The sequence below is a fragment of the Chiloscyllium punctatum genome, chromosome 26, assembly GCF_047496795.1.
Source record: "Chiloscyllium punctatum isolate Juve2018m chromosome 26, sChiPun1.3, whole genome shotgun sequence".
Classification (NCBI taxonomy): Eukaryota; Metazoa; Chordata; class Chondrichthyes; order Orectolobiformes; family Hemiscylliidae; genus Chiloscyllium; species Chiloscyllium punctatum.
In genome coordinates this window covers 31,490,943-31,515,802 of record NC_092764.1, presented here as the reverse complement: position 1 = coordinate 31,515,802, position 24,860 = coordinate 31,490,943, and the positions used below count along the sequence as shown (strand labels likewise).

Below are 24,860 nucleotides of genomic sequence, written 5' to 3'. Positions count from 1 at the left end.
AATAACTTTTAAAATGTCTCAAACCTACACACATTTAACTTGCTTTATACATGGTCTGGTTCAGATTATAGACTGAGTTATGCTCAAGAAATAGGATAAGATAAAAAGGATACAAAGCAGGTTTTTCTTTACTTTTCAAATGGTTGCCATTGGCTATCCCTCCAATATGGGAAGACATTCACTCAGGGTTTTCACCATCTGAGTGAACAGGCTGATTCTTGACCTACAGGGTTCTGAGGATGTGAAACAACATGGTCCATAAGATAGTGGGATCCAAAGTGCAAGGTTTGCATAATTTTCTTCCATCATCATCTGCTGCTCATTCCTTATTATTAAATTCTATAATAAGTAATTCACTGACAAAAGTATATTTTCAGAAGCATATATTAAAGCCACACATCAATACAATAATACTTCTTTGCAGCATACACAGTAAAAGCTTATCGAATTTCTAAAGAATGTAGTTGTTGGAGCTCATAGTGCAGAGAGAAAATCTTTTCAGTTAAAAGATTAGAATTTTATCCCTGTAACTTAATACTTGTGATACTGGAGAGCATTCTTACCTTTGAAAAGTCCACATAAGGCGAAGTGTCATCTCGGAATTATGGCTGTTTAATTCAGTAATCATTGCCTGACGACTAGGTGGACTAACACTCCATAATGATCCTGAACTTCCTTCTATGTGTGCAGTCATGATATCCTCATAACCATAAAGTGTGATAAACTGCATAGCAGCCTTCAGGAGAGGACAGAAACTATGTTAGATGTCAAGAAAATGTACAGCTGTAAATTTTAAAAGGACCAATAAAATGGGGATCTCACTGAAAAACTACTAATCAAAAACATTGAAGATTCATAGAAAATTAGAAAACTAGCAATAGCTGATTAATGTAGTAAAAGTGGTTAAGTCTGACAGTGTGATACGCTAATGAGATAATAGACTTTACCACATGAAGCAATCATACATCAGATGATTTTGCTCTCTCTCTCTGCAGCCTCTTTGCAAGAAGCCAGAGTAAGATATTACTTAAATAGTTTGAATGTTTTCCTTACCTCAGCAGACTCTTTATCAGCACAAGACCAAGAAAATACTGTAACATGTTAATTAACCCTTTCAAAAAGGTGAACACAGTCTGATTCCAATTCATAGTTTTGATATAAAATAACTGATGTCAAAATAGACCTTAATATTTCCCTTCTGATACGTACTTAGACTTGCAGCAGCAATGAGACAGAAGGCTGATTACAATGTAAACTACACTCACATTTCATCCCTTAACAGAAAGGTAACAAAAAAAATTGTTGGGATAGTTCCCTATTCCTTTGCAGAGAAATCACAAGATTGCTTAGACAAGGGTGTGAAATTGTTTCTGTAACTGTCACTATGTTGACATGTTGAGAGAGACACTATTCTGCTTGCCCTAATTCACTTTTCACACCTCTCCCCTTCTGTTCTACCCTGCACTAAATTCATACAGATTCTTTCCTCTCTGTGTTCTATGTTGATAGAATCCCTACAGTGCAGAAAGAGGCCATTTGGCCCATCAAGTCTGCACCAACTCTCCAACAGAATGGGATCATTCGCCACAGCAGATTCGCCGCCGACAATTAGCCATTGCCCTTTGACCACCAAGGACACTTAGCCACTGCCCATTGGCCCATTGGTATGATTGCTTCATGTGATAAAGTCTATTATCTCACTGAAGACGATTCGCCACCGCAAGTAAGTCGTATATTTTGAATATTGGTGGTATATAAAATTGCCGTTATATTGGTTAAGGTAGTGTTTGTGTTGTTTCAGTAACAACTTATTTTCCTTACAGGAGAGTCTTTTTTAAGCTTGTATTTTTGGAACAGGAATTCTTGTATGGAAACAGAAATTATTAGTAAATGTGGAAATAAGAAGTTTTACCACAATGGTTTTATATATATTTTTGATAAACTATCCAAGAGTGATTCAAGTATTAAGTTTTGGCGATGTGAACAAAGGGGCTGATGTAATGGACAGATCCATATATTGTATTTTAGCAAAAAGACTTGATGGGGTTCATCCAATATTGTATATACTTCTACCAAATAAGCAGCGTTCAACGTATGTATGCATGTTTGAAATGGTGAAGTCCTTGGTACCTAATCCCAGACCACAGTATGTCCATTATGACTTTGAGCAGGTAGCTATCAGTGCTATGAGAGAATTAGCCAATAAAATGATATTTATTTTACCTCTTTTTTTTAAAATCAATATGTAGTATGCAGTTGTATAAATAAAGGGGACTGAGAAGTATGAAAGAACAGGCGGAAGTGAAAACAATATATATATAATATATATATATTTCCGGTGGCGAATAGTCTCCAGAGGCCAAACGACCCCAGTGGAGAAACGCTGGTGGTGAACCAGCAGTGGCTAATCATTGGCGGCAAATCTGCCGTGACAAATCGTCACCAACCCCTCTCTGAAGAGTATCCCACCCAGACCCATCCCCTACCACATCCCTGAAACCTTGCATGGGTTTTTTTTAAACTATGGCTAACTCACCTAATCTGTGCACCCCTGTACACTCCGGAGCAATTTTTAACACGGCTAATCCACCTAACTTGTACATCTATGGACTGAGGGAGTAAACCGGAACAGACACAAGAAGACCATGCAAACTCCACACAGACAGACGTCCAAGGCTGGATTTGAACCCAGGTCCCTGGTATTGTGAGGCAGCAGTGCTAACCATTGTGTAACCATGCTGCTTGAGAAAATATGCTGACACATTTTCTCCCCACTTCTCCCTGTGTGAATAAATGGAAAAGAGTGAATGCTGATAATGTTCTGGACCAGATGGGCCAATGGGCTGAGAAGTGGCAGATGGAGTTTAATTCAGATAAATGTGAGGTGCTGCACTTTGGGAAAGCAAATCGTAGCAGGACTTACACACTTAATGGTAAGGTCCTAGGGAGTGTTGCTGAACAAAGAGACCTTGGAGTGCAGGTTCATAGCTCCTTGAAAGTGGAGTCACAGGTAGATAGGATAGTGAAGAAGGCATTTGGTATGCTTTCCTTTATTGATCAGAGTATTGAGTACAGGGGTTGGGCGGTCATGTTGCGGCTATACAGGACATTGGTTAGGCCACTGTTGGAATATTGCGTGCAATTCTGGTCTCCTTCCTATCGGAAAGATGTTGTGAAACTTGAAAGGGTTCAGAAAAGATTTACAAGGATATTGCCAGGGTTGGAGGATTTGAGCTATAGGGAGAGGCTGAACAGGCTGGGGCTGTTTTCCCTGGAGCGTCAGAGGCTGAGGGGTGATCTTATAGAGGTTTACAAAATTATGAGGGGCATGGATAGGATAAATAGACAAAGTCTTTTCCCTTGGGTTGGGAGTCCAGAACTAGAGGGCATAGGTTTAGGGTGAGAGGGGAAAAATATACAAGAGACATAAGGGCAACTTTTTCACGCGGAGGGTGGTACGTGTATGGAATGAGCTGCCAGAGGATGTGGTAGAGGCTGGTACAACTGCAACATTTAAGAGGCATTTGGATGGGTATATGAGTAGGAAGGGTTTGGAGGGATATGTGCCAGGTGCTGGCAGGTGGGACTAGATTGGGTTGGGATATCTGGTCGGCATGGACTGGTTGGACCGAAGTGTCTGTTTCCATGCTGTACATCTCTATGGCTCTATCAAGGAAAGGAGTGAGAATGTGAACGCAGTGGAAGGAGCAGAAGAATACCAACATGGCCAGGAGGTAGAACATAGCCTCAGAATTACTGCCCTCTCAATGTTGTTGCCGGTTGTCAAAATGACTCATTCAACAGTACAAGGATTTGGAATAGCCCAATCCCTGGCACAAGAGCAGCATTATATAGGAGCTCAAAGCAGACTAGCTCTTTCTCCATAAACAAGCAGACACAGAATCCAAATCTTTAATTGCTCAAGCAAAACACAGGTTTTGCTTGATGTTTCGGCCAAAAGACCTTCATCAGGAAACGTTGATTTTCCTGCTCCTCGGATGCTGCCTGACCTGCTGTGCTTTCCAGCACCACTCTAATCTGGACACTGATCTCCAGCAACTGCAGTTTCGCCTACATCTTTAAAGATTCATTCCAGGATGGAAAGAGAAGGAGGAAGTGAATAATTTCGTTGAGTCTGTTCTGGGATTCAATGCAACTATGGCTGATCAGTATCTTAACTCCATCTACTTGCCTTGGCTGAATGTTATTTTACTCTCTTCTCACACAGATATAAAATTGAATGTTTAATTCAAATTCTTTGGGGTCAGAGCTCATTATTTTTAATGTTCTTTATGGAGCTCCTTACTTGAATATCCTGGCTCTGATTTTTAAGTTCTAGGTGCCCCACGAAGGGAAAAAGTTTCTGTTCGGTCACCCTATCAATTCCTTAAGTTCCTTGCCTTCCTTGATTCCAAAGAATTCAATTTAATTTATTTACTGACTTCATATTAAAATGTATATATTTATCAAATGCCAGTTTTTTTTCAGAGTATTGTTCACACCTACCAAGGAATAAATCTGCAGTGTGTGCAACCTCTGTAACACTCGAAGTTTGACACCATCCAGGACAAAACAGCCTACTTGATTAATACTCTGTCCACCACTTTTAGGCATTCATTTGCTCCACAATTGACACACAGTCTCAGCAATATGTATCACTTTCAGAAACTTACCATCCTACTTTAGCAAGCTTTCAAATGAGTGACTGCTACCACCTGGAAGGACAGGGACAGTAAATACATGGGAACACCAACCCCCTGCAACTTCTCCTCCAAATTACACACTATCCTACTCGGAAATATATCGCTGGGTCAAAATGTTGGCATTCTCTCCCTAACGGCACTCTTGGTGCACATACACCACATGGACTGTATCTGTTGAAGGAGTCAGTACATCACTACTTCCTCAAGAGCAAATGGAAACAGGCAATAAATGCTGGTCTAACCAAGGATGCCTGCACCTGTGAACATGTATAAAGAATATTCACAAGAAGAAATTCTTTAAAGATTTAATCCAGGTGGTGTATGTGCACAAAGAGTGCCGTTAGGGAGAGAATGCCAACATTTTGACCCAGCGACAAGGAAGGAACAGCGATATATTTCTGAGTAGGATGGTGCGTAGCTTGGAGGGGAAGTTGCAGGGGGTTGGTGTTTCCATGTATTTACTGTTCCTGTCCTTCCAGGTGGTAGCAGTCACTAGTTTGAAAGGTTGCTAAAGTAGGATGGTAAGTTTCTGAAAGCTATCTTTTGGGTGGTACATATTGCTGAGACTGTGTGTCAAATTGTGGAGCAAGTGAATGCTTAAAGTGGTGGACATGCGTGTTAATCAAATGGGCTGTTTTGTCCTGGATGGTGTCAAGCTTCTTGAGTGTTATAGACTTTGCACACATCCAGGCAAGTGGGGAGCATTCCATTGATTTAGTCCTTGCTAGGTGTGAACAATACTCTGAACAAAACTGGAATTTGACAAATATATACATTTGAATATGAAGTCAGTAAATAAATTAAATTGAATTCTTTAGAATCAAGGAACTTAAGGAATTGATAGGGTGACCAAACAGAAACTTTTTCCCTTCATGGGGTATCTAGAACTTTAAAATCAGAGCCAGGATATTCAAGCAAGGAGTTCCATAAAGAACATTAGAAATAAGGAGCTCTGACCCCAAAGAATTTGAATTAAAGTTCAATTTTAGAAAAAAAAACATGTGTGGGGAGGGTGTGGGGGGGGGGGGGGGGGGGGTGTGGGGGGGAGGTGAATCATTTCCTTGAGACTGTTCTGGTATTCAATGCAATCATGGCTGACCTGTACCTTAACTCCATCTACCTCCATACATAACCAGTTTCTTGATGTGCTATGATTCTACAGAAGGTGATTGCTTAGCATAGTCAATGGATGTAAATTTTTCTGACATAAAATCCAACACAACAGTCACGGAGCCTGACAGCAAATATTTTGTGATTGATGCAACAGTTGCTAATGTTTTTGCAGAACTGTTTGGTTCCATTCAAACAATGTAAAGTTCTGAAGGGTTCTATTTTAAGTAAAACAGGATTCATTCAAGTACATCTCCTCAAAAAAGTTAAACCTTCATACATAGCGAGAGATAAGGCCAGCCTAACATGGCCACAGTCAAATAATAATCACCTCTTATTTTCCAGTTTGTTTTATTCTTTACTTTAGTGTTTGATTTTCTAGTCAATTGCTGGAAGGAAAATGTGTTTAATTGAATCTTACTTTCCTACTGTTAGCATTATATGCTTTGTCTCAAGAGAACTGATACATCCTTTGTATTTATAAGATTGCAGAAGTTAAAAAGAATCTTACTGGATTGCGTTCAAACGTTGAACAAAGGTCATCATAATCCTTTTGATTGAATGGTTTTAGAGAATGTTGTTGAGCACTCATTGTAAACAGGGGCTGCAAACAAAGTGAAAGAAACATTTACTATATTCTTTATTTAATAGCATTTCCCGAAAAAATATTTTTAAAATCATGTCTCATTATAATGATTAAAACCTACACATTCTAAGTCAAAGATTTATTCAAAACAATAAGCATTGAATAGTAACAGTCTGATACTTTTAATAATGATTAGCCTTTTAGTCAACAGTAATGCATGATTTTCCTCTGTTGTGGACTACTACATGAATTACTCATAGACATTTCACAAATTCATTTTCTTGCCATCCACTACCAACTAGATTTTCCCAGTTCACCTGCAAATTGAAATCCCCCATGATCACTGTAACCTGGCCTGGAAAATCGCTAATGTAACCCTCCTTTTTAAGAAGGGAGAACGGTAACAGACGGGAAATTATAGGCTGATTAGCCTGACCTCAGTCGGTAAGATTTTGGAGTCCGTTGTGAAGGATAAGATTTCTGAATACTTGGAAGTGCATGGTAAAATACGGCAAAGTCAGCACGGTTTTATTAAGGGAAGGTCATGCCTGAAAAATTTGTTAGAATTCTTTGAGGTGGTAATGAGCAGGTTGGACCAGGGAGAGACAATGGATGTTATCTATCTGGACTTCCAGAAGGTCGTTGTTAAGGTGCTGCACAGCAGGCTGCTGAGTAAGATAAGGGCCCATGGTGTTTGAGGAAAGGAACTAGCATGAATAAAAGATTGGCTGTCTGAAATAGAAAGCAGAGAGTAGAGGTAAAATGATGGAAGCCAGTGACTAGTGGTGTTCCACAAGGGCCAGTGTTGGGAGCACAATTTTTCACTTTATACATTAATGTTCTGGATGAAGGAACTGAGGGCATGCTGGTTAAGTTTACAGATGACTCTAAGATAGATGGAAGGACAGGTTGTATTGAAGAAGTAGGAATGCTGCAGAAAGATTTAGACAGGTTGTAGAGTGGGCAAAGAAGTGGCAGATCAATTTCAATGTGGGAAAGTGTGAGATCATTCATTTTGGTAGTAGGAATTGAGGCATGGACTATTTTCTAAATAAAAGAAAATTCAGACATCTGGAATACAAAGGGACTTGGGAGTCCTAGTCCAGGATTCTCTTAAGGTAAACTTAAATGTTGCGTCAGTAATTAGGAAGACAAATAGAGTGTTGTTATCTTGAGTAAACTAGAATATAAAAGCAAATGTACTTCTGACACTTTATAAGACTCTGGTCAGACCACATGGAGAGTATTGTGAGCAATCTTTGGCCTCAGAGCTCAGGAAGGATGTACTGACTGTGGAGTGGGTCCAGAGTAGGTTCGCGAGAATGATCCCAGGAATGAAAAGCTTAACATATGATGAGGAAAATTTGAGGATTCTGGGAGTATGCCCATTGGATTTTTGAAGGATGAGGGGGGATCTGGTTGAAACTTACAGAATACTGAACGGCCTAGACAGAGTGGATGTTGGGAAGATATTTCCATTGGCAGGAGAGACGAAGATCCGAGGGCACAGCTTTAGAATAAAGGGAAGACCCTTTAGAATGGAGGTAAGGACAAACTTCTTAAGCTAGAGAGTGGTGAATCTGTACAAATATTAGGTGTAGATTATTGATTGTCACAAAAGGCTGTGGAGATCAGGTCATTGAGTATATTTAAAACAGAGATAGATAAGTTCTTGATTGCCAAGGGGATCAAAGGCTATGGCAAGAAAGTGGGAAAATGGGGTTGAAAAGCCTATCAGCCATGATCCAATGGCGGAGCAGACTCGATGGAACAAATGGCCTAATTTCTGCTCCTATGGTCTTAAGTAACTCACCAAGCCTGGAACTTAAACATTCTGCAGCATCACCACAATTTGAAAAACAACCATCTTTTAATAATTTGTACCAATAATGGTCACTACTGGGAGTTTAATTTTTGGTGGAAGAGGAGACAGAAGAGGAAGTGAAGAAATCTGGTTCTAGAAATTCCAGGAGAGAGGGCTATATTGCTCATGGAAGAGAAGTTGGTTGGTTGGTTGGTTAGAAGCCCATTCTGTAACAACAAAATGCTATTGATAGGCCAAAGAAAGTCCTGGTGGGATTTCCACCTTTCTTCAAGAGAAGTCACCCTCAGGAGCTGCTGGCCAATCCGAGTGGTTGGCAATTCCAGCAGTCTGGCAGAGTCAGAACACCATAGCGTGTACTGCCAGGACCATAGGCAGGAAGGGAGGGCTCATGGATGCCCTGGTTGGGCCAGATGCACTCTTCAATGATAGCAACTGATTCCTTTCTACCAATTCAAACATATTGAACAAGAAAGTTGAATGCCAATTATACTATGGCATGGGCAGCATGATATTGGAGGTCACTTTATTTACAAATGATGGGACCTCAATGCACTTCCCTGCTTATATCCACAAAATATGCCTCCCTATCTAAAACATTGCTGGATATTACATGCCTCACCAGATACGTTGAGAATCATTGCAGTAACTTTCAATCCAAATGAATCTGCACAAAATGTGCAGCTGATGATTGCTCAGGGTACCCTACATAAACGTGCCTAAAAGATCCACAAGAGACTGAGATTCTTCACACCCCCTGTGCAAACAACACGTATAAAGAAATAGTAAAGAATAGAACATAGAACATTACAGCACAATACAGGCCCTTGGGCCATCGAAGTTGTGCCGACCAGTGGAACCAATCTGAAGCCTATCTAACCTACACCTAATATTTGTACAATATCCAATTGCTCAATTTCTGAACCTGCTATGACCCTTTTCAGCAATGATTATTCATACATTTTCTGTATTCATATTATTACAAAAAAAAAGTCTTTCTTTACTTCCATGTTTCAGAAATATGGCCAATCTGAAATGTAAAGGTGGCCTTCTAGAGGTTTATAAAACCATAAGGGGCATGGATAGAACAAATAACTAAGGTCTTTTCCCCAGGGTAGGGTTCAAAACTAGAGGATATAGTTTTAAGGTGAAGGGGAAAGACTTGAAAAGGACCTAAGCGGTAATGTTTTCACACTGAGAGTGGTGCGATAATGGAATGAGCCAGCAAGAGGAAAGTGGTAGATGCAGGTACAGTTACAACATTTAAAAGACATTTAGGCAGGAAATTGGATAGGAAAGGTTTAGAGGGACATGGGCAAATGCAGCAAAATGGGACTCGTTCAGACCTGGTTGGCGTGGATAAGTTGGCTGAATGGCCTGTTTCTATGTTGTTTGACTCTATGACTATAAATGTTCAAATGTTCTTGGCTTTCCCTTTGGGGATCTGACAGGACAAGTGCAAAACAAACAGTGGCTGATTTTAAAAAAAAATCCCTTGAGCTTTCCACCAGAATTTGTGTGAAATATTTCCAGATAAGTGGAGGAATACCTGGAAAGAGTAACAAGATGTGTTCCAAATGGAATTGGCTGGATTTTTACAGTCTGGCTGACCCAAGAGGCCTTTACAATTGTGGGAGAATCCAATGTAAAAAGCACAGGTGAGAAACCCACCTCAGCAAGAACATTTGAAATTAGTGTCAAGTTCAACCGGCACCAATTTTTAATGTTTCAAGTGACATAATCAGCACCGTACAAGTCACAAAACTATTGAAATGTCATTCTTTGTGAATTAAGGATATGGTCTATTTAAGTGTCATGATCTCAAGTTATTTCATTCCCCTGTCCTTTAGAAATTGGGGAGGGGGGTAGAAAATGAGCTAACAGCTGTGGGTGTGTTTTGATGGGCTATCTGGTGTAGCTTAGAAATAAAAAAAATTAATCATTTGTTCCTGCAATTTCAATGAATTTCATTGTTGTTTTCACCTCAAGGATTGTTAGATCATTGAGGGGATTAAAAATCTTTGAAAGGGTTTCATGCATGAGAACCTTTCTTCCAGTGTCTGGTCAGTATGAATGAGAGCTCTCTAAGATTGTTAGAAGTTTATCTCTCTTAATCTGAGGTCAACCCATAGTGAATACTAGGCAAGTAGTTGTGGACTGTATGAGGGTTATGGGGAGCTTTCTCATATCGAATATAGACTGGCAATAATGGTACTAACAAAGAACTAGTAAGAAGTTTACTACAAGTACTGTTAGCTGGGGAGACGAACAGTGCAAGGAAACTTGACAACCATAACTTTGTTGAAAGCTTAAGCTGAGAACAGGATCAATCATTTTCTTACTCCAGCTTTCCAAGAGTATTAGCTTCACTTTGTTTTGGCTTATAAAAAACAGATTAGCTTTTAGAGAGCTGGCTCACCTCACTACTGTTATAGTTGCTCAATACAGACAAAATGAGGTTCAATGTACTACATGCAGCATGACAGGACAGACCTATAGGTGTCTGAAGGCCTAATTCAAAGGTCTTCTTGGAGAAAACCCAAGGACATATATCTCTGTCATCAAGGAAAATAAGAAAAGTATCTACATACTACTAGGTAGGTAGCCAATACGGACAATGTGAGCCTATGTCGTGAATACAATGTGGAAAATTTAGAACAGACTTTCCTTAAATGCTGAAGCCAATTATAACAAGTTGTTGCAGTGTTTAATAATAAATAATTACCTGATAGCCACCAAGTTTGACTGTTACAGTCACGTCTACTGGATGATTCACCACACCAACTACTGATCTGACCAATGACATGAAAAGAAGGGGAAACCAGATAATGCAGATGAGGAAAAGAATAATGAGGCCTCCCATTCCATACTTCACAATTTTCTTCTTCTTCTGACCCTTGGGCTGTGGATATCTCTATAAAGACATAATTATAACTGCCCGTTGGAAACAGCTTCGCAGGGGTTTAAAAATGTGTGTATTAATAAAATGCTGTGGCAGAATCTATTTCCATTGATAACTGATACTTTAGACATTCTATCAGCAGAATTAATAGCTCAAAGTTTTTTGTCACATTAATGATGAGGTTAATACACTGAATATTGTGCATGAGGAATGCAACAGCATTTCAGATATGTGACGAATGAAGAAATCAAAAAGTTGTTTCTCCAGTACACCACCATTTTGTCAGCAGCACTTCTCATGGTTCCCTCTTCAAATGTATTGAGTATTGTAGTTCTTCATCTGGAATATTATACTTGGCACAGAAATTTCAATACCTTTTATATAACCCTTTTGCTCGAGTAAGAAATTCCAAGGTCCTTCACGAGAATTTTATAGAACAACATTTCAAATAACCTTGTAACCATGCTATAAATGTTAGGTAGTGCCAATCAACCTCTCTGCCACAGAATATTAACAATGACAAGGACAGTGCTTTATCTCTTCAGATTTTGTTCCTTTTTCTCTCATTCCAAAATCTTCCCTCTCTTTATTAGTCTGTTCTTACTCAATTTTAATATTGAGCAGGGCAAACTTCCATTTCCTACACAGTTAACTTTGAACTGTAATTTTCAGAACCTGTCAATCTGATTGGTTAAGACGGCACATAGTCGCTTCACATCAAACATTCAGCAACATGAAGGACAAAATATATTCAACATTAAAAGGGCAAGGACAAATGTAACTACCAGTGAGAACCATTCATTGGGTCTGTATCAGAAAATACTTGGTCCTTATGGATGTCCCTATCATAATGCAAAAAAAATTAAAGCTGATAATCTCTCCAGGGCATGCAATTAATCACAAAAATGAAAATCAACGAAAGAAGATGAGATTAAATCAAATTCAATTTGTCTATTTGTATAAACATAAGAACAGGATGAGGCTATTCAGTCCCTTGAGCCAGCTTTGCTATTCAATAAGTTCATGGCTGATCTGATTGTCACCCCAAATTCACATTTCTAATGATTCCGATAACCTTTCAATCCCTTGTGTAATAAGATTCTGTCTATCTCTGCCTTAAAAATATTTGAGGATTCGGCTTTCATCACCTTTTTAAGAAAAGAATTCCAAAGACTCAGGACTCTCAGAGAGAACACTTTGTCTCAAATGGTTGACCCCTAATTTTTAAACAGCATCCTTTTTCAGATTCTCCCATGAATGAATCATTATTTTGTGAGGTAAACTGTAAAATTTACATACTTTTTAAATATTTTTGTATTTATTTTAACTTTGGCCTTTGAATTATTATTTAGTAACATATGGGTTCTCAGAATGTCAGATGTTGATAATTAACTTGCAAGTATTTTTGTTTCCACAGTGATTTTTTTCACAACACTTCTTGAGAGCTTCCTTGGCAGCACAAATCGGTTCTTGTTTATCTTAGGATATTTTATGACATAGTAAGGTAGACCATTGTGCATTAAGTTTTGTTAGAAATTTCTGGACTGAGGTTTTTTTTTAAAACTTAGGGGAAACACCCATCATGAAGAGGGAGAGACTTTTTTTTAAACACTTTACTGACAAGTGCCTGTACATTTGATGTTTGCATTCTGCTTTCTCCTACAGTCTTGGTTACCATTCTCAGTTACAAGATAGCTCATGGCAAGTCAATCCTGAGAATCAACCATTTAAGCAAGCAAAGCTCTTCTTTCTTCTAAATTAACTCCTGCATTTGGTGTCTGGAATAAACCAAATGATGTAATGTCCCACTAATCTTCATGGGAAATAACTGCTGGAAGTTCATACTTATTTAAATTTACTTCTTGTTTTATTTATTTTTTTCTCTGCTCCTATTTTCTGCCCTTATTTTGAAGTAACAGGCTGAATGTACTGTATCTATTTGTAGTGAAAGTCAAAAGTCACCATAGTCCCAGAATCTGCTCTCTCATCTGACAGTCACCAAGCCTCAGGCAAGTTTCAGAAACCAAGGCATTCATGAATATTGTACTTTTAAAGTCTGAGAAAATTGTTATAATAAAAACACTCATTGTGTGCAATATCAATAGTTTCAAAACTTGGATTTTTGTTCATAGTCGGTTATTATTAAACCATTCATTATCAAATGTTGGGACATAATTTGGCAGCGTAAAACATTTGGACACTGATTGCAGAATGAATGAAAGACTTGCATTTATATAACACCTTCATGACCACAATTCATCCAAAATACTTTACAGTCAATGAAATGCATCATTTGTAAAAGTGTAGCCACAGTTGCAATGTCGAATAATGGTAGTTAATTTGTCCAAGCGCTCAGAGTGTAATAGGATGAATGATGATCAGGTTACTTGTTTTGCAAATTTGATTGAGAGATAAATACTGGTCAAGATACCAGAAAAACCTCACAGTCCTCGTTCAAAATAGTGGCATTGGATCTCAAGTGTTCACTTGAAAGAGCAGACAGTGCCTTAGTTTAAAGCCTTATCCAAAAGACCGAACTTCTGACAGTGTAACTTGCCTCAGTATGTAAAAATGCTGTCTACTCATTTCAAGACTTTGCATAGTTTACTAGAACAGAGCTCTTGCTGTAATTAAACAGTATTTTACTTCTATACAACGGAATTAAAATTACAATTAACAAGGTCGTTTATCATCATCAGAATAAATACCTTTTCTGTCTCTCGGCTACACTTGATAATAAATATGTTAGCGTAGATGTCTTCAACACACATCCAGCTTGAGAGAGAAAGTGTAGTGTCTGTGCAAACCCAGTCCATTACAGCACGAAGTTCCACCAAAAATGGCACAAGACGGAATCTAAAATAAGACACCTGTTTAAAAATGGGGCTATCCAGAAAATGACAACAAATGTTGAACAAACACATGGCTGATGAGTTAAAAATGCAACTACTTGTTAAAATATCATAATAACAGAAGGACTCAGCTCACTGCCTACCTGCAATTGTACTTACACATCCCAACTGATCTTTAAAATTCAAAAATGTTGGAGTGTATTGGGAGTTAAATAAAAATACATGTACAATAATTTATAGATTACAAAGCTAACCATCCCTACTTACCCTTGAAAAAGAAAAAGGTTCAGATGATTGTATTTCTTTGTGAGGAAATTACCAAGGATACGAGTTGGGTAGCCACAGCGGATCTGGTATGCTGATAAACCAAAATAGATGCATTTCACAAAATACCAGAGCTGTGCCACTGTGTTCTGGTTAAACATTCTGGTTAAAAAAAGGATACATACAATAAACAAAAAAGTTAGGTGTCTGATTACTGCACTAAACAATTAACTGAACAAATCATGAAGCTACAGGTACTTACATGATCATACTACAGCATTGTTTGGCAGTGTGACAACAATAGATTGTGTGGGATATAACCACTTTAAGGAAATACTTCATTGATAATTTGATACGACTAAAGTACTTAATATAACTATCATACCCACTGATCTTTGTCACTTCACCTCTGATGCTTTCAAATAGTGCTTATTTACAAGAAGTCAACTAGTTCCAAATTTATATCAGTCAGTCAAGCTTCATTGAAATGTTGAAGTAGTTATAATGTCAGTGGGTCAGATTATCTTGATTTTCAAAAAACCTTTGCCAAGTGCCAGAAGAAAATGTTTTTGAGGTTGAATCATGTGGGATTGGCAGCCAGCCTTTGGGTTCCATTCTCTTAAAAGTAGTTTCTCATAATAATGGTTCAGTATGATAAGTGAACATTAGTGGGATTCTATCACGATCAATGTTACTGATGTTCTCCATTTTTAACAATGATTTGGATGAAGTCCATGGACAATTTGTCCATATGTCCAGACAAAGATATATGGGGCTGTAATGACCTAAGATGAGAAATATAGAATGGTGGTAACTCTAGATCTTCTTGCGGAATGGAACCATGTCTAGCAGATGCATTTTGATATAAATGATGGGGGTGGAGAGCAACAGCAAGATGTACACACCATGTAGAGTCACACCCTGAGCAGTAGAATGACCTATGCACATATCATTAAAGGTTCATGGACACTGCTGTCAGCTTCAGGATTATTCAGTTCAAAACAACCAAAAATAAATCCTTGTATAAGACCTTGGATTGTCATTTCTAGAATACAATGTCTATTTTTCTTTTTGTCACATGGTGGATAATCTAGAGTCACTTCTAAAGCTCAGCGAGTCATTAGGATTCATTCTCAACCTATTCACAAGTGGGGATAATTTCTTCTCATCCACTTTATCCAGATTTATCATGATTCTGAAAACTTCTATCAGATCTCCTCTCCTAGGAGAACATTCCCAACCTTTCCAACAGATCCTCACAACTGAGGTTTCTCATCCTCAAAACTATTCTGTGGATCTCTACTACATTCACTCCAATGTGTTCACATCATCCTTGTAGTGTGGTGCCAAAATTATACACAATATTCCAGCTGAGGTCCAACGAGTCTCTTGTATCAGTTCAACACCACCTCCTTATTCTTGTACTCTCAGCTCCTATTAATAAAACCCAATATAATATGGTGTATTAACTGCTCTCTCCACCTATCCTGCCACAATCGAGAGTTATTCATATATATGCCCTGGTCCCTCAGCTCTTCTTTAGAATCAAACCATCATTTCATGTTGTCTGTACATGTTCTTCCTTGCAAAATGCATAACCTCACACTTCTCCACATTGAAATTCATCCACCACCTATCTGCCACTCCACCAACTTGTCCAAATCTTTTTGGGGTTCTACACTATCCTCCTTAACAGTTTACAATGCTTCCAAGTTTTGCATCATCTGCAAACTTTGAAATTTTCACCTGCACACCAAGATTCGGTTCATTAACCTATGTCAGAAAAAGACTACAAAACTACCTCCAGAATGAAAAATACACATTGCCCATTACTGTTTCCTATCAATCACCCCAATTTTGTATTCATGTCGCTGCTGTTTCTTTTATTCAATGAGCTGTAACTTTTCTCAAGCCTGTTATGTGATGCCGTACAGAATGTCTTTTGTTACCTTTTTAAAAACTCCAGCAAGTTAGTCAAATATGATTTTGCCATGCTGACTCTTCCAATCAATCCACCATTTTCCATGTGAATACTGATTTTCTCTCAAATAATTGTTTCTCGAAGTTTCCCCATCACTGAAATTAAAACCACTGGTCTCTCTGGTGTGAGTAATCCATGTTAGCTAGCCCAGGAGTGGGGTGATGCAATTTTACAAGAGGACTTAATGGTAGTTGTCTTTTCCCTAGGGTGGAGGCCTTCAAGACTAGAAGGCACATTTTTAAGGGGAGAGGAGAGAGATTTAAAAAAAACATGAGGGGCAAATGCTTTACACAAAGGGTGGTTCACATGTGAATGAACCTCCTGAGGAAATGGTGGATGTGGGTACAATTGCAACATTTACAAGACATTTGGATAAGTACATGAATAGGAAAGGTTTGGATGGATATGGGCTAGGAGCAGACAGGTGCGACTCGCTTAGTTAGAGATTATGTTTAGCATGGTCTGGTTGGACCAAAGGGTCTGTTTCCGTGCTGTATGACTGTAAGACGCAAAAGTTTAATTTATATAAGAATATCTACAGATTTGTTGCAAAAGGGAACTGGATGAGTTCCTAAAATTTGACAATATATATGCAATATAAGTAAGTTACTGGGAAATGCACATTACAGTATGAGCTTAGAGAAAAAAAATCACAAATTTCCCTAAACTATCCCAAAACTTTTCACCTTTTCTGTCTTTCTTTGGAAATTGCACAACTTAGTGGACATGGAATTGGATAACAGTTTGCAGGAATTATACAATCACAGTATGGACAAGCTCAATGGACCCGCTGGACAATAACATAGATACGTATTTTACATCAAGTGTACATGTAACAATAAAGAGCTTTCATTTTATATTGTTTAATTAGCTATTTAAGATTAAGTCTGAAAAGTCACCAATTAAAAGTACTAGAATATTATTAGTAACACATGGTGACAATCAAGTGTTCAAATAATCCAAGAACTGAAATTTGTATCTTTGCATTTATGGAGTTATTCTAAACAATTAAATTTTTGTTTCTATGAGTATGGTAGCAATTTGAACGAATGTTGTTAGCACTCATAAACAAGTCAAACAATCCCCAACAGATTTGATTTTAATTTCTCCTGATTTATTTCCTTCCCCTCTCAATTTCCTTTCAATCTCCATTAAGCACTCTTATTACTTACCGCTCAGTGACTGCAGGTAATATGAAGAACATCCAAAAATGTATTCCAAAGACAAGGATTATCTGGAAAATGAGCTTTCCTAGTACAGTTTTGCGCAGATATAATGCACGGTCTATTACCATAGTGGAGAACTGAATAAGCACCATTACCAGGAAAGCCTCGGGAACTTGATCATCAGACAGTGTTGATGCAATATCAGCAGCTGCTGAATGTTTCTGTTTGAGGGGGAAAAGAAAGACTTCAGTGCATTAAACAAAAAATCAGAGCAGAGCCGCTAAAGATGTTAATGACTCATTGCATTACCAGACTAGAAACTAATCCAGTGCATTCAAACAACAAAGCTTCATGAATAGATTGTAGAAATGCTCTTAATTTCTAGCCTCTCTATATGAAAAACATGAATTGCTGTGTGACTATAATGTCTGGGGCAAAAAATAAGCTTCAAGTATTAAAATCTTGGTTATAACAAACCCTAGATTTCAGGACCTCGAAGCTGCCATTGGAACGCAAGGAAACATTTTGTCAATGGTTATTGAATGAAAATTAGTTAATCTTTTAAAAAGGCTATTGTAAAATTGCAAGAAATTTTCTTGGTTAAACAGCGATTATAAAGTGCATGAAATCCAAACACTATTTTAACTTCATCTTATGGCTTGGTGAATTTGGTCAGTGAATGCTGGGGATTCAGGAGAAAACCAAGGATTAGGCAGGGCAAATAAAAAGAAAATTATAAACAAAAAATAAGGTTTCCTGATTCCAATCAAAAAAGGTTTGCTGCAAATGCAGACCTAAATGCTGTTAGGTATGACTAAAACTAACCTCCATTTGTCAATTTTTTAAATGACGCCGATTAAGAATGTTCGCACATGAACAGTGACCACCAGAGTAAAACTTGGACAGGAATCAATGGGACAAAACTAGACGAAAAAAAAAGCCTTTTCATATTCACAATTTAAAAGTTTGGTACTTACCCCAAACGCCCAGAATCCAAAGATAATGATCACAAAGTCTATTACATCGGCTAGAAACATGAGAGCGTAGACATCAGTTGCTGCACGATATTTTGTATGGACAATGTCATAGAAATAACTGTGCAGGGGCCTGTAAATACTTTGAACCCTGGTAACATGAAAATGTAACCTTAGTTTACAACAGCAAGGAAGTTGCCAAACAACTTTAAAGACTTTTTTCTCCCCCACTGTTTCCACATTTATAATCATCTAGAATTATTCAATCATACAACATGGAAGGTGGGCATGAATGTAGTAGTCGTCCATATAGCATCTCAACCAGCCCCATTTCCTCACTCTTCTCCCTACCAGCCTCCAGATTTTTTATCCTGACATAATTGTTCAATTTAATTTTGATAGTCACAGTTGACCCTGCCTCGACCACACTCTTAGGCAATGCAATTCAAATTCTAACAATGCACTGTGTAAAAATGATTTTCCTCGTGTCGCTACTGGTTCTTTCACGAATCACGTTAAATCAGCACCCTCGGCTTCTCGATCCTTCCATCAATGGGAACAGTTTGTCCATGCCTCTCATGGCTTTAAAAACATCTATCAAATTATCTTTGAAACTATTTTCTAATCAACAGATGGGACTTTAACCCGGGCCCCTCTGGGCTGCGCTAGGAACACTATCACTGTGCCACAAGAGGACCCTAATCATCTCTCAACCTGTCTAAAAACAACCCCCAAAACCTGCTTCTCCAATCCATCTTGTAATTAAAGCATTATGGTCATCAATCTTTGCTGCACTCTGTCTAGAGACTTCACATCCTCCCTATAGTGTGGTACCCAGAATTGAACATAACAGGTCGCATTTATTTGAGATGATAGGGGTCTCACCTGCTGTTCTGAACAGTTGATGGAAGACCTGCCTCACATCCTGTTGGGAACTTAACTGGGGTGTGGAGGGCCTTCCTCAAGAGCAAAAATATAGAGGAGCACAGGCAGCTGCCAATATGCACTTATCCCATCTTCATTCAGGATTGTCAAGGCAATAGATGAGTGACGGTGGGATGGAGGTTGCAGTGGACAGGGCTGGGGGCAGAGATCAGTAGGAAGATCTGGGGTTGGTTCTTAGCGTGGCCTTCCCTTCCTGATGCCAGGGCCCTACAGTGTGTCCCGAGTGCCTCTGAGTGAAGTCCCCCATTCCACTATATACACAGACACATACAAACCCTTTCAGGTTTCCTGAATGGCAAGTCACTTGATTACTTCTGGCTGAATAAGGACAATAAATGACAATTAAATTTCACCAGATATTCCAGTTAAGCCAAAACCAATGACAAAGGTTCACCAAAATCTTGTGGCTTTTCTACTCAGCACCTCAGGATAGTGCAAATCTAACCAGCTGCATTCTCAACCTACAGCATCACCTTCAATGATTTCTATTCATGTACCCTTGGGTTCTTTTGCTGTGATACCTTTCATATTATAACCTTAATTTTACATTGTCTTTCCTCTCAAAATCTCCTACTTCACAAATCTCTGTTTTAACCTTCTCACAGTTCACAATACTTCATGCTCTGCTCTCCCAAGTTAAAACTATTAATTAGCTCAAGAAAATAATGGTCGTAATTCTGACCCCTGGAGAACCAATATATGCCTTGCTCCAGTTATAGAATCAATTGTTCACCATGCTCTCAGTTTTCTGTTGTAAACATGGCATCTTTGTATTTTCTTTATTTTGGACTGTGGACTAAAAAAAGATATTGCCTTAAATCAAGGAGACTGTGCAAAGACATGGCTGTAAGTTTTTTAAAAAATCCTGTTTACTGGAGCACGTTGTCAGTTGTACTCAATACTGTCTTTTCCTGGACCAGCAAGGCTAAATCCCTGAAGCTGAATGAGAGGACAACTACTTGACAACAACATTTTGATTAGCCAGGCTCTTATGGGGCTGATGGTGCTGAAACACCTAAAGAAAGCATAAAAAAATCCCTCTCTCGGTTTCTCTATTTCTCTCACTGATTCTCCAGATACCAGAAAATCACTTGTATCAGCAAGATGTCTTCCATTCAACTTTTCTTCAAATTCCTTTGTTACAATGAAAAAGAGAAAGTCACTTTCAGAGACTCAAACTGTCAACTTCTTAATCAGTGAATGAAAGACAGCATTGCTGTGCAAGCAGCATTGTCTCATTAGCAAAGAAATAAAAGGAATTGGAGGAGCCTGAAAAAAAATGAGACATTGAATCCTGTGGTTCAGACTGGTATCATCAAACTGTGTTTCCAAGACACAATATTAATGGTGGGAAAAGAAAGTGTCTGTTTGTGAAGGGGGGAGTTTAAGAAGGGATAGAGTTTAATTTATATAGTTACAGGTTAGCAATTCAATTTCTGGGGTTTGCCATTGACTAAAAACAATTTATTCACTACAAACAGTTATTTTCTTATTAGGTTCAGAACTTTGGATAGTTTAATTAATTTTTTTTTACTTTTGTGATCACCCCAGGAAAGGTGTAGTTTGATTTCCAGCACTCGACTCCAGTGAGCCATGACACTGTCATTTGTCCAACACCGGATCTGCTTAGTTGTCCCTTTTATTTCATCGTCCTCAACATTACTGACAAGTCTATTACGTGACATTATATCAAGCATCTTTTGGAAGTCCATGCATAGCACGTCAACCACATTACTCTCAGCAAATGTAAGCAACATAAGAAAACATCCAGTATAATTGTGAGGGATCCAAAAACCTGAGGGCAGCATGGTTAGCAGTGTAACCATTATACACAAGTTACTGTTTTTGGCAGTTTTCAAAAACCTTCAGTTGATGGGTACTGGAACTACCTTCCACCATAAGGTTGAAATATTTGCCAAACTGAGTGCTTGCTCCAGCACTCCCACCACCTAACCATTGGCCAGCCAATTACTGCCCAAGCAATCCATGGTCCATCAGCAGCAAAGTGTTGGGAGGGGTCATTGATAGTTCTACCAAGCAGCAGGTGCAAAGGAACAGCCTGCTCATTGATGCCCAGTTTGGAGTCCCCTAGGACCACTTAGCTGTTGACCTCTTTACAGCTTTGGTCCAAACGTGGACTAAAGAGCTGAACTCCAAGAGATGAGAGTGACTACTCTTGAGACCAGGCACCATTCGATGGAGCGTGACATCAAAAAGACCTACCAAAACTTGTTTCAATGAGTTGGTATCATAATTTGCACAAAAGAAAGATGGTTGTGGTTATTGAATATCAATCACCTCAGCCCCATACTTCAGGAGTTTTTGGAGTAACATCCTAGGCCCAATCATTTTTAGCTGCTTCATCAGTGACCTTCCCTCCATCAAAAGGTCAGAAATGGAGATGTTTACTGTGATGCTGCTGCTCCTTTAACAAGGTTATGGTGTCCTTGGCTTTTTTTTCACCAGAGAGGTCGTAAAAGCAGTGATTCCAAAAAGTCTGGTTTGGATCGGCTTTAGGACCAGTTTAATTATAGCTAACAGATACTGCCTCAGGCAAAGGGCTTTCACGTTTCAAGGAAAAGGGAAGTGGCCTGTTTCCCCAGCTCAGCTTTGATTTGGTTTTGGCAGTTTGGCTGTTCACTGAAAGCAGTCAGGCAGTTTTGAGGCTGCTGATCCAAGAAACAGCTACATGGAAGAATGTGTTCCATGCCTCTCTCTGACTTTTCTCCTGTAAAAATCTTTGATTTTATTTTTTGTGCCAAAGGATGCTCATGGGGATTGTTGTAAGTATTTGGAACAGCATCATTAAGTTGGGATAATCTATTGGGTTTTCAGATAGGTTAAGTTATTCTATTTTCTGTTCTCTTTTGTTGGTAATCTTGCAAATAAATTCTGTTTTGATTAAAACTAAGTGGTTGGTCCATCTGCATCACTCCTGGAATATCCATTATACACCTGCTTAAAACAACTAGCAAAGTTAGGGTTTAGGCTTTTTTCTTGAAATGTTTTTAGAGGGTCTGGCCTGGTCCATAATGTCACTAATGATTGCACAATATTCAGATCCATTTGTGGTGTCTGAGCTCCTGAAAATGGGTCCAAACACAACAAGACTTGGACAACATCCAGGCTTGTATTGACAATAACAAGTAACATGTGGGCCACATGTGCCAGGCAATAACCATCTCCAATGGGAGAGAAACCAATCATTGCTTCTTGATATTCAATGTCTTAGTATTACTGAATCCCTCAACATTATCGTCCTCAGGTTACCATTGACCAGGAATAGAACTGAGCTAGCCATATACTGTAAATATTGTGGCTTCAACTGCAGTTCAGAGGCTAAAGATTTTGCACAGAGGAGCTCACTTTCTGACTCTCAAAGTCTACAATGCACAGCTCAGAAGTGTGATGGAATACTCCCTGTTTGCCTGACTAGGCACAGCTCCAATAATTATGTTACACAGAGCAGTCAGAGCATGGACAGAGCAGTCCATTAGATTAGTCAGAGTAATGGACAGAGCAGTCCATTAGATTAGCACCGCACCCACAGACACAATGGTAACAATGTGTACCATCTACAAGATGCACTGCAGAAAATCACAGAGGCTCCTTAGAAAGTCCCTCCCAAACCCATAATCACTACAAATCCAGGGAAATGAGTGGTCTTTCTGGACCTCCATTTTGAAGTATGCAAGATGAGTTGGACTAGTATGCGTCATTTTTCTGTCTTAATGAATTTCCCTTCAAGAACAAGGGCAGTAGCTGCATGGCACCACCAGCACATACTGATTCTCCTTCAAGCTGCATGCCATTCTGTCCTGGAAATGTATTGCTGTTCCTTCAATGTCACTGGGTGAAAATGCTGGAACTCCCTTCCTAATAGTAATGTACTTACACCTTATGGACTGTAATGGTTCAAGAAATCAGCTCACCACTACCTTCTTAAAGGAGCAGTTAGGGATGGGCAATAAATGCTGATGTAGTCAGCAATTTGCACGTCCATGAATGAATAAAAATAACACCTCAGTACAGATAGACCATGGTTCTTTCTGAAAGCAGGTACAGAAAGATTAAGTGTTCCCATGAGAATTATGGAGACCAGAAAGCAAAACCAAAAGATCATATTAGCATTGATTACCAGTTTTATTATAGGTTTCCAAAGATTTTTAAAGGGGAAGTATCCATTTGCTTATCAAGTATCAGAGAAGGTATTCTATTTATTTCAAATTATTTTCTTTGTTTCCCAAACTGAAAGACATTAGCTTGCTAACAAGACTTATCTATGGACAACCTCAACTCCAATTTTCTTTTTCCAAACTGAGGAGTAAATTTGTTCTCAACAAATCGTGAAGTGTCAGTTGTACGATTAACTGTCAATCTAAAATGGTTTTTTATTTAATTTTAATTGACAAAAAATACATTAGCTGTAGTCTAAATCAGAACCTCTCAGTTGGTTCATTACTGCTTTCTGACTCATGTTGCAGAATTTTTATGGATTAGTTTCTGGCCAAATAAAAGCATCCCTTTGGGTCAGGAACCTGAATGAAGAAACTGAATTTGCTGAAACACTAAATAAGCTATAGGGGTAGCAAACCACCAATCTCCCAGTCAATTGGCAAAGGCAGGTAGAATGACATACTGGTTCTACAAAAGCAAGGATTCTTAATTATAGGGACCACAGCATGTGTTATGAATGTTACTCCAGTAGCACTGGAACTTTGGGGCTGCAGTAACAACAAGAATGGAGAGGAGCATTGTGAAGGCTTCTCCCTGGATCTCTCAGTCTTGAGGCCACGTTGAGGAATCCAAAGGGTGTGGTATTAGGTGAATTTTATCAAGGACGAAATCAGTTCTCTCTAACCAAGCAGGTTTGGATGGGAGTCAGCAGCAAGGCTGCCCTCCCTCCAAACTGAAGATTTATGAATCTAAGATCGAACACCTCAAGAGGACATGACACTGCCAGATGCCAAACCCAAGCTCTGCCTTCCCAACTCTTTCTTCTATACTATTCCCCAGAATACAGCTTGCATTTTCACTCAATCATCACTCTCCATAAGCGTGTGCACACACACAAAATATTTCCCTTTTCTCTACATAGGCTGTTATGAACACATGCACCTTTGTTTTCTCTCTTTTATCTAAGGGAGTGACCTGTGGGTGAAGGTAAAAAGGGTGAAATCACTCATCAGGGTGACTGCAGTGATCAGTAGTCTCTCTCCTGTTTCATTGATCAGAGATTTCCCAGCCTGAAGGTGCTTTTCCTGCTGTGGACTCAACTCAGTGAGCCTGGGGATTTGTTGACATGCTTGGAAACAGGTGTACAGCACTGGTTGTCAAATCTGGAACTGCAAGTTACATCAGCCTCTAATGAGCTGTTTGATTTTATTAAATTACTAACCCAACAACTGCATAGTGGTTAGCCGCTTCCCCACACGCATTCTCTGAGCCACTTTTTCTTATCTGTGAAAATTCCACCTTCAAGCAGTAAGACAGCCTACAACAGGGATGCATGCATAGACAGATTTCAAATGCTTGGGACCTTGGGCACAAAGGTC

At 38.9% G+C, this 24,860-nt stretch overlaps 1 protein-coding gene across 5 annotated transcripts in view; it reads right to left on the bottom strand.

The window, feature by feature from the left end:
- The window catches only part of piezo1 (piezo type mechanosensitive ion channel component 1 (Er blood group)), a 340,271-nt gene that overhangs the window by 12,730 nt on the left and 302,681 nt on the right, over window positions 1-24,860 (bottom strand). For all 5 annotated transcript variants that reach the window (XM_072596043.1, XM_072596044.1, XM_072596039.1 and 2 more), the window contains 7 exons: window positions 18,364-18,511; window positions 17,393-17,607; window positions 14,243-14,401; window positions 13,832-13,979; window positions 10,947-11,135; window positions 6,325-6,417; window positions 564-736 (listed from right to left, as the gene is read on the bottom strand). In XM_072596043.1, the coding sequence (XP_072452144.1) occupies window positions 564-736; window positions 6,325-6,417; window positions 10,947-11,135; window positions 13,832-13,979; window positions 14,243-14,401; window positions 17,393-17,607; window positions 18,364-18,511 (1,125 nt within the window). The remainder of the gene's footprint in view (window positions 1-563; window positions 737-6,324; window positions 6,418-10,946; window positions 11,136-13,831; window positions 13,980-14,242; window positions 14,402-17,392; window positions 17,608-18,363; window positions 18,512-24,860) is intronic.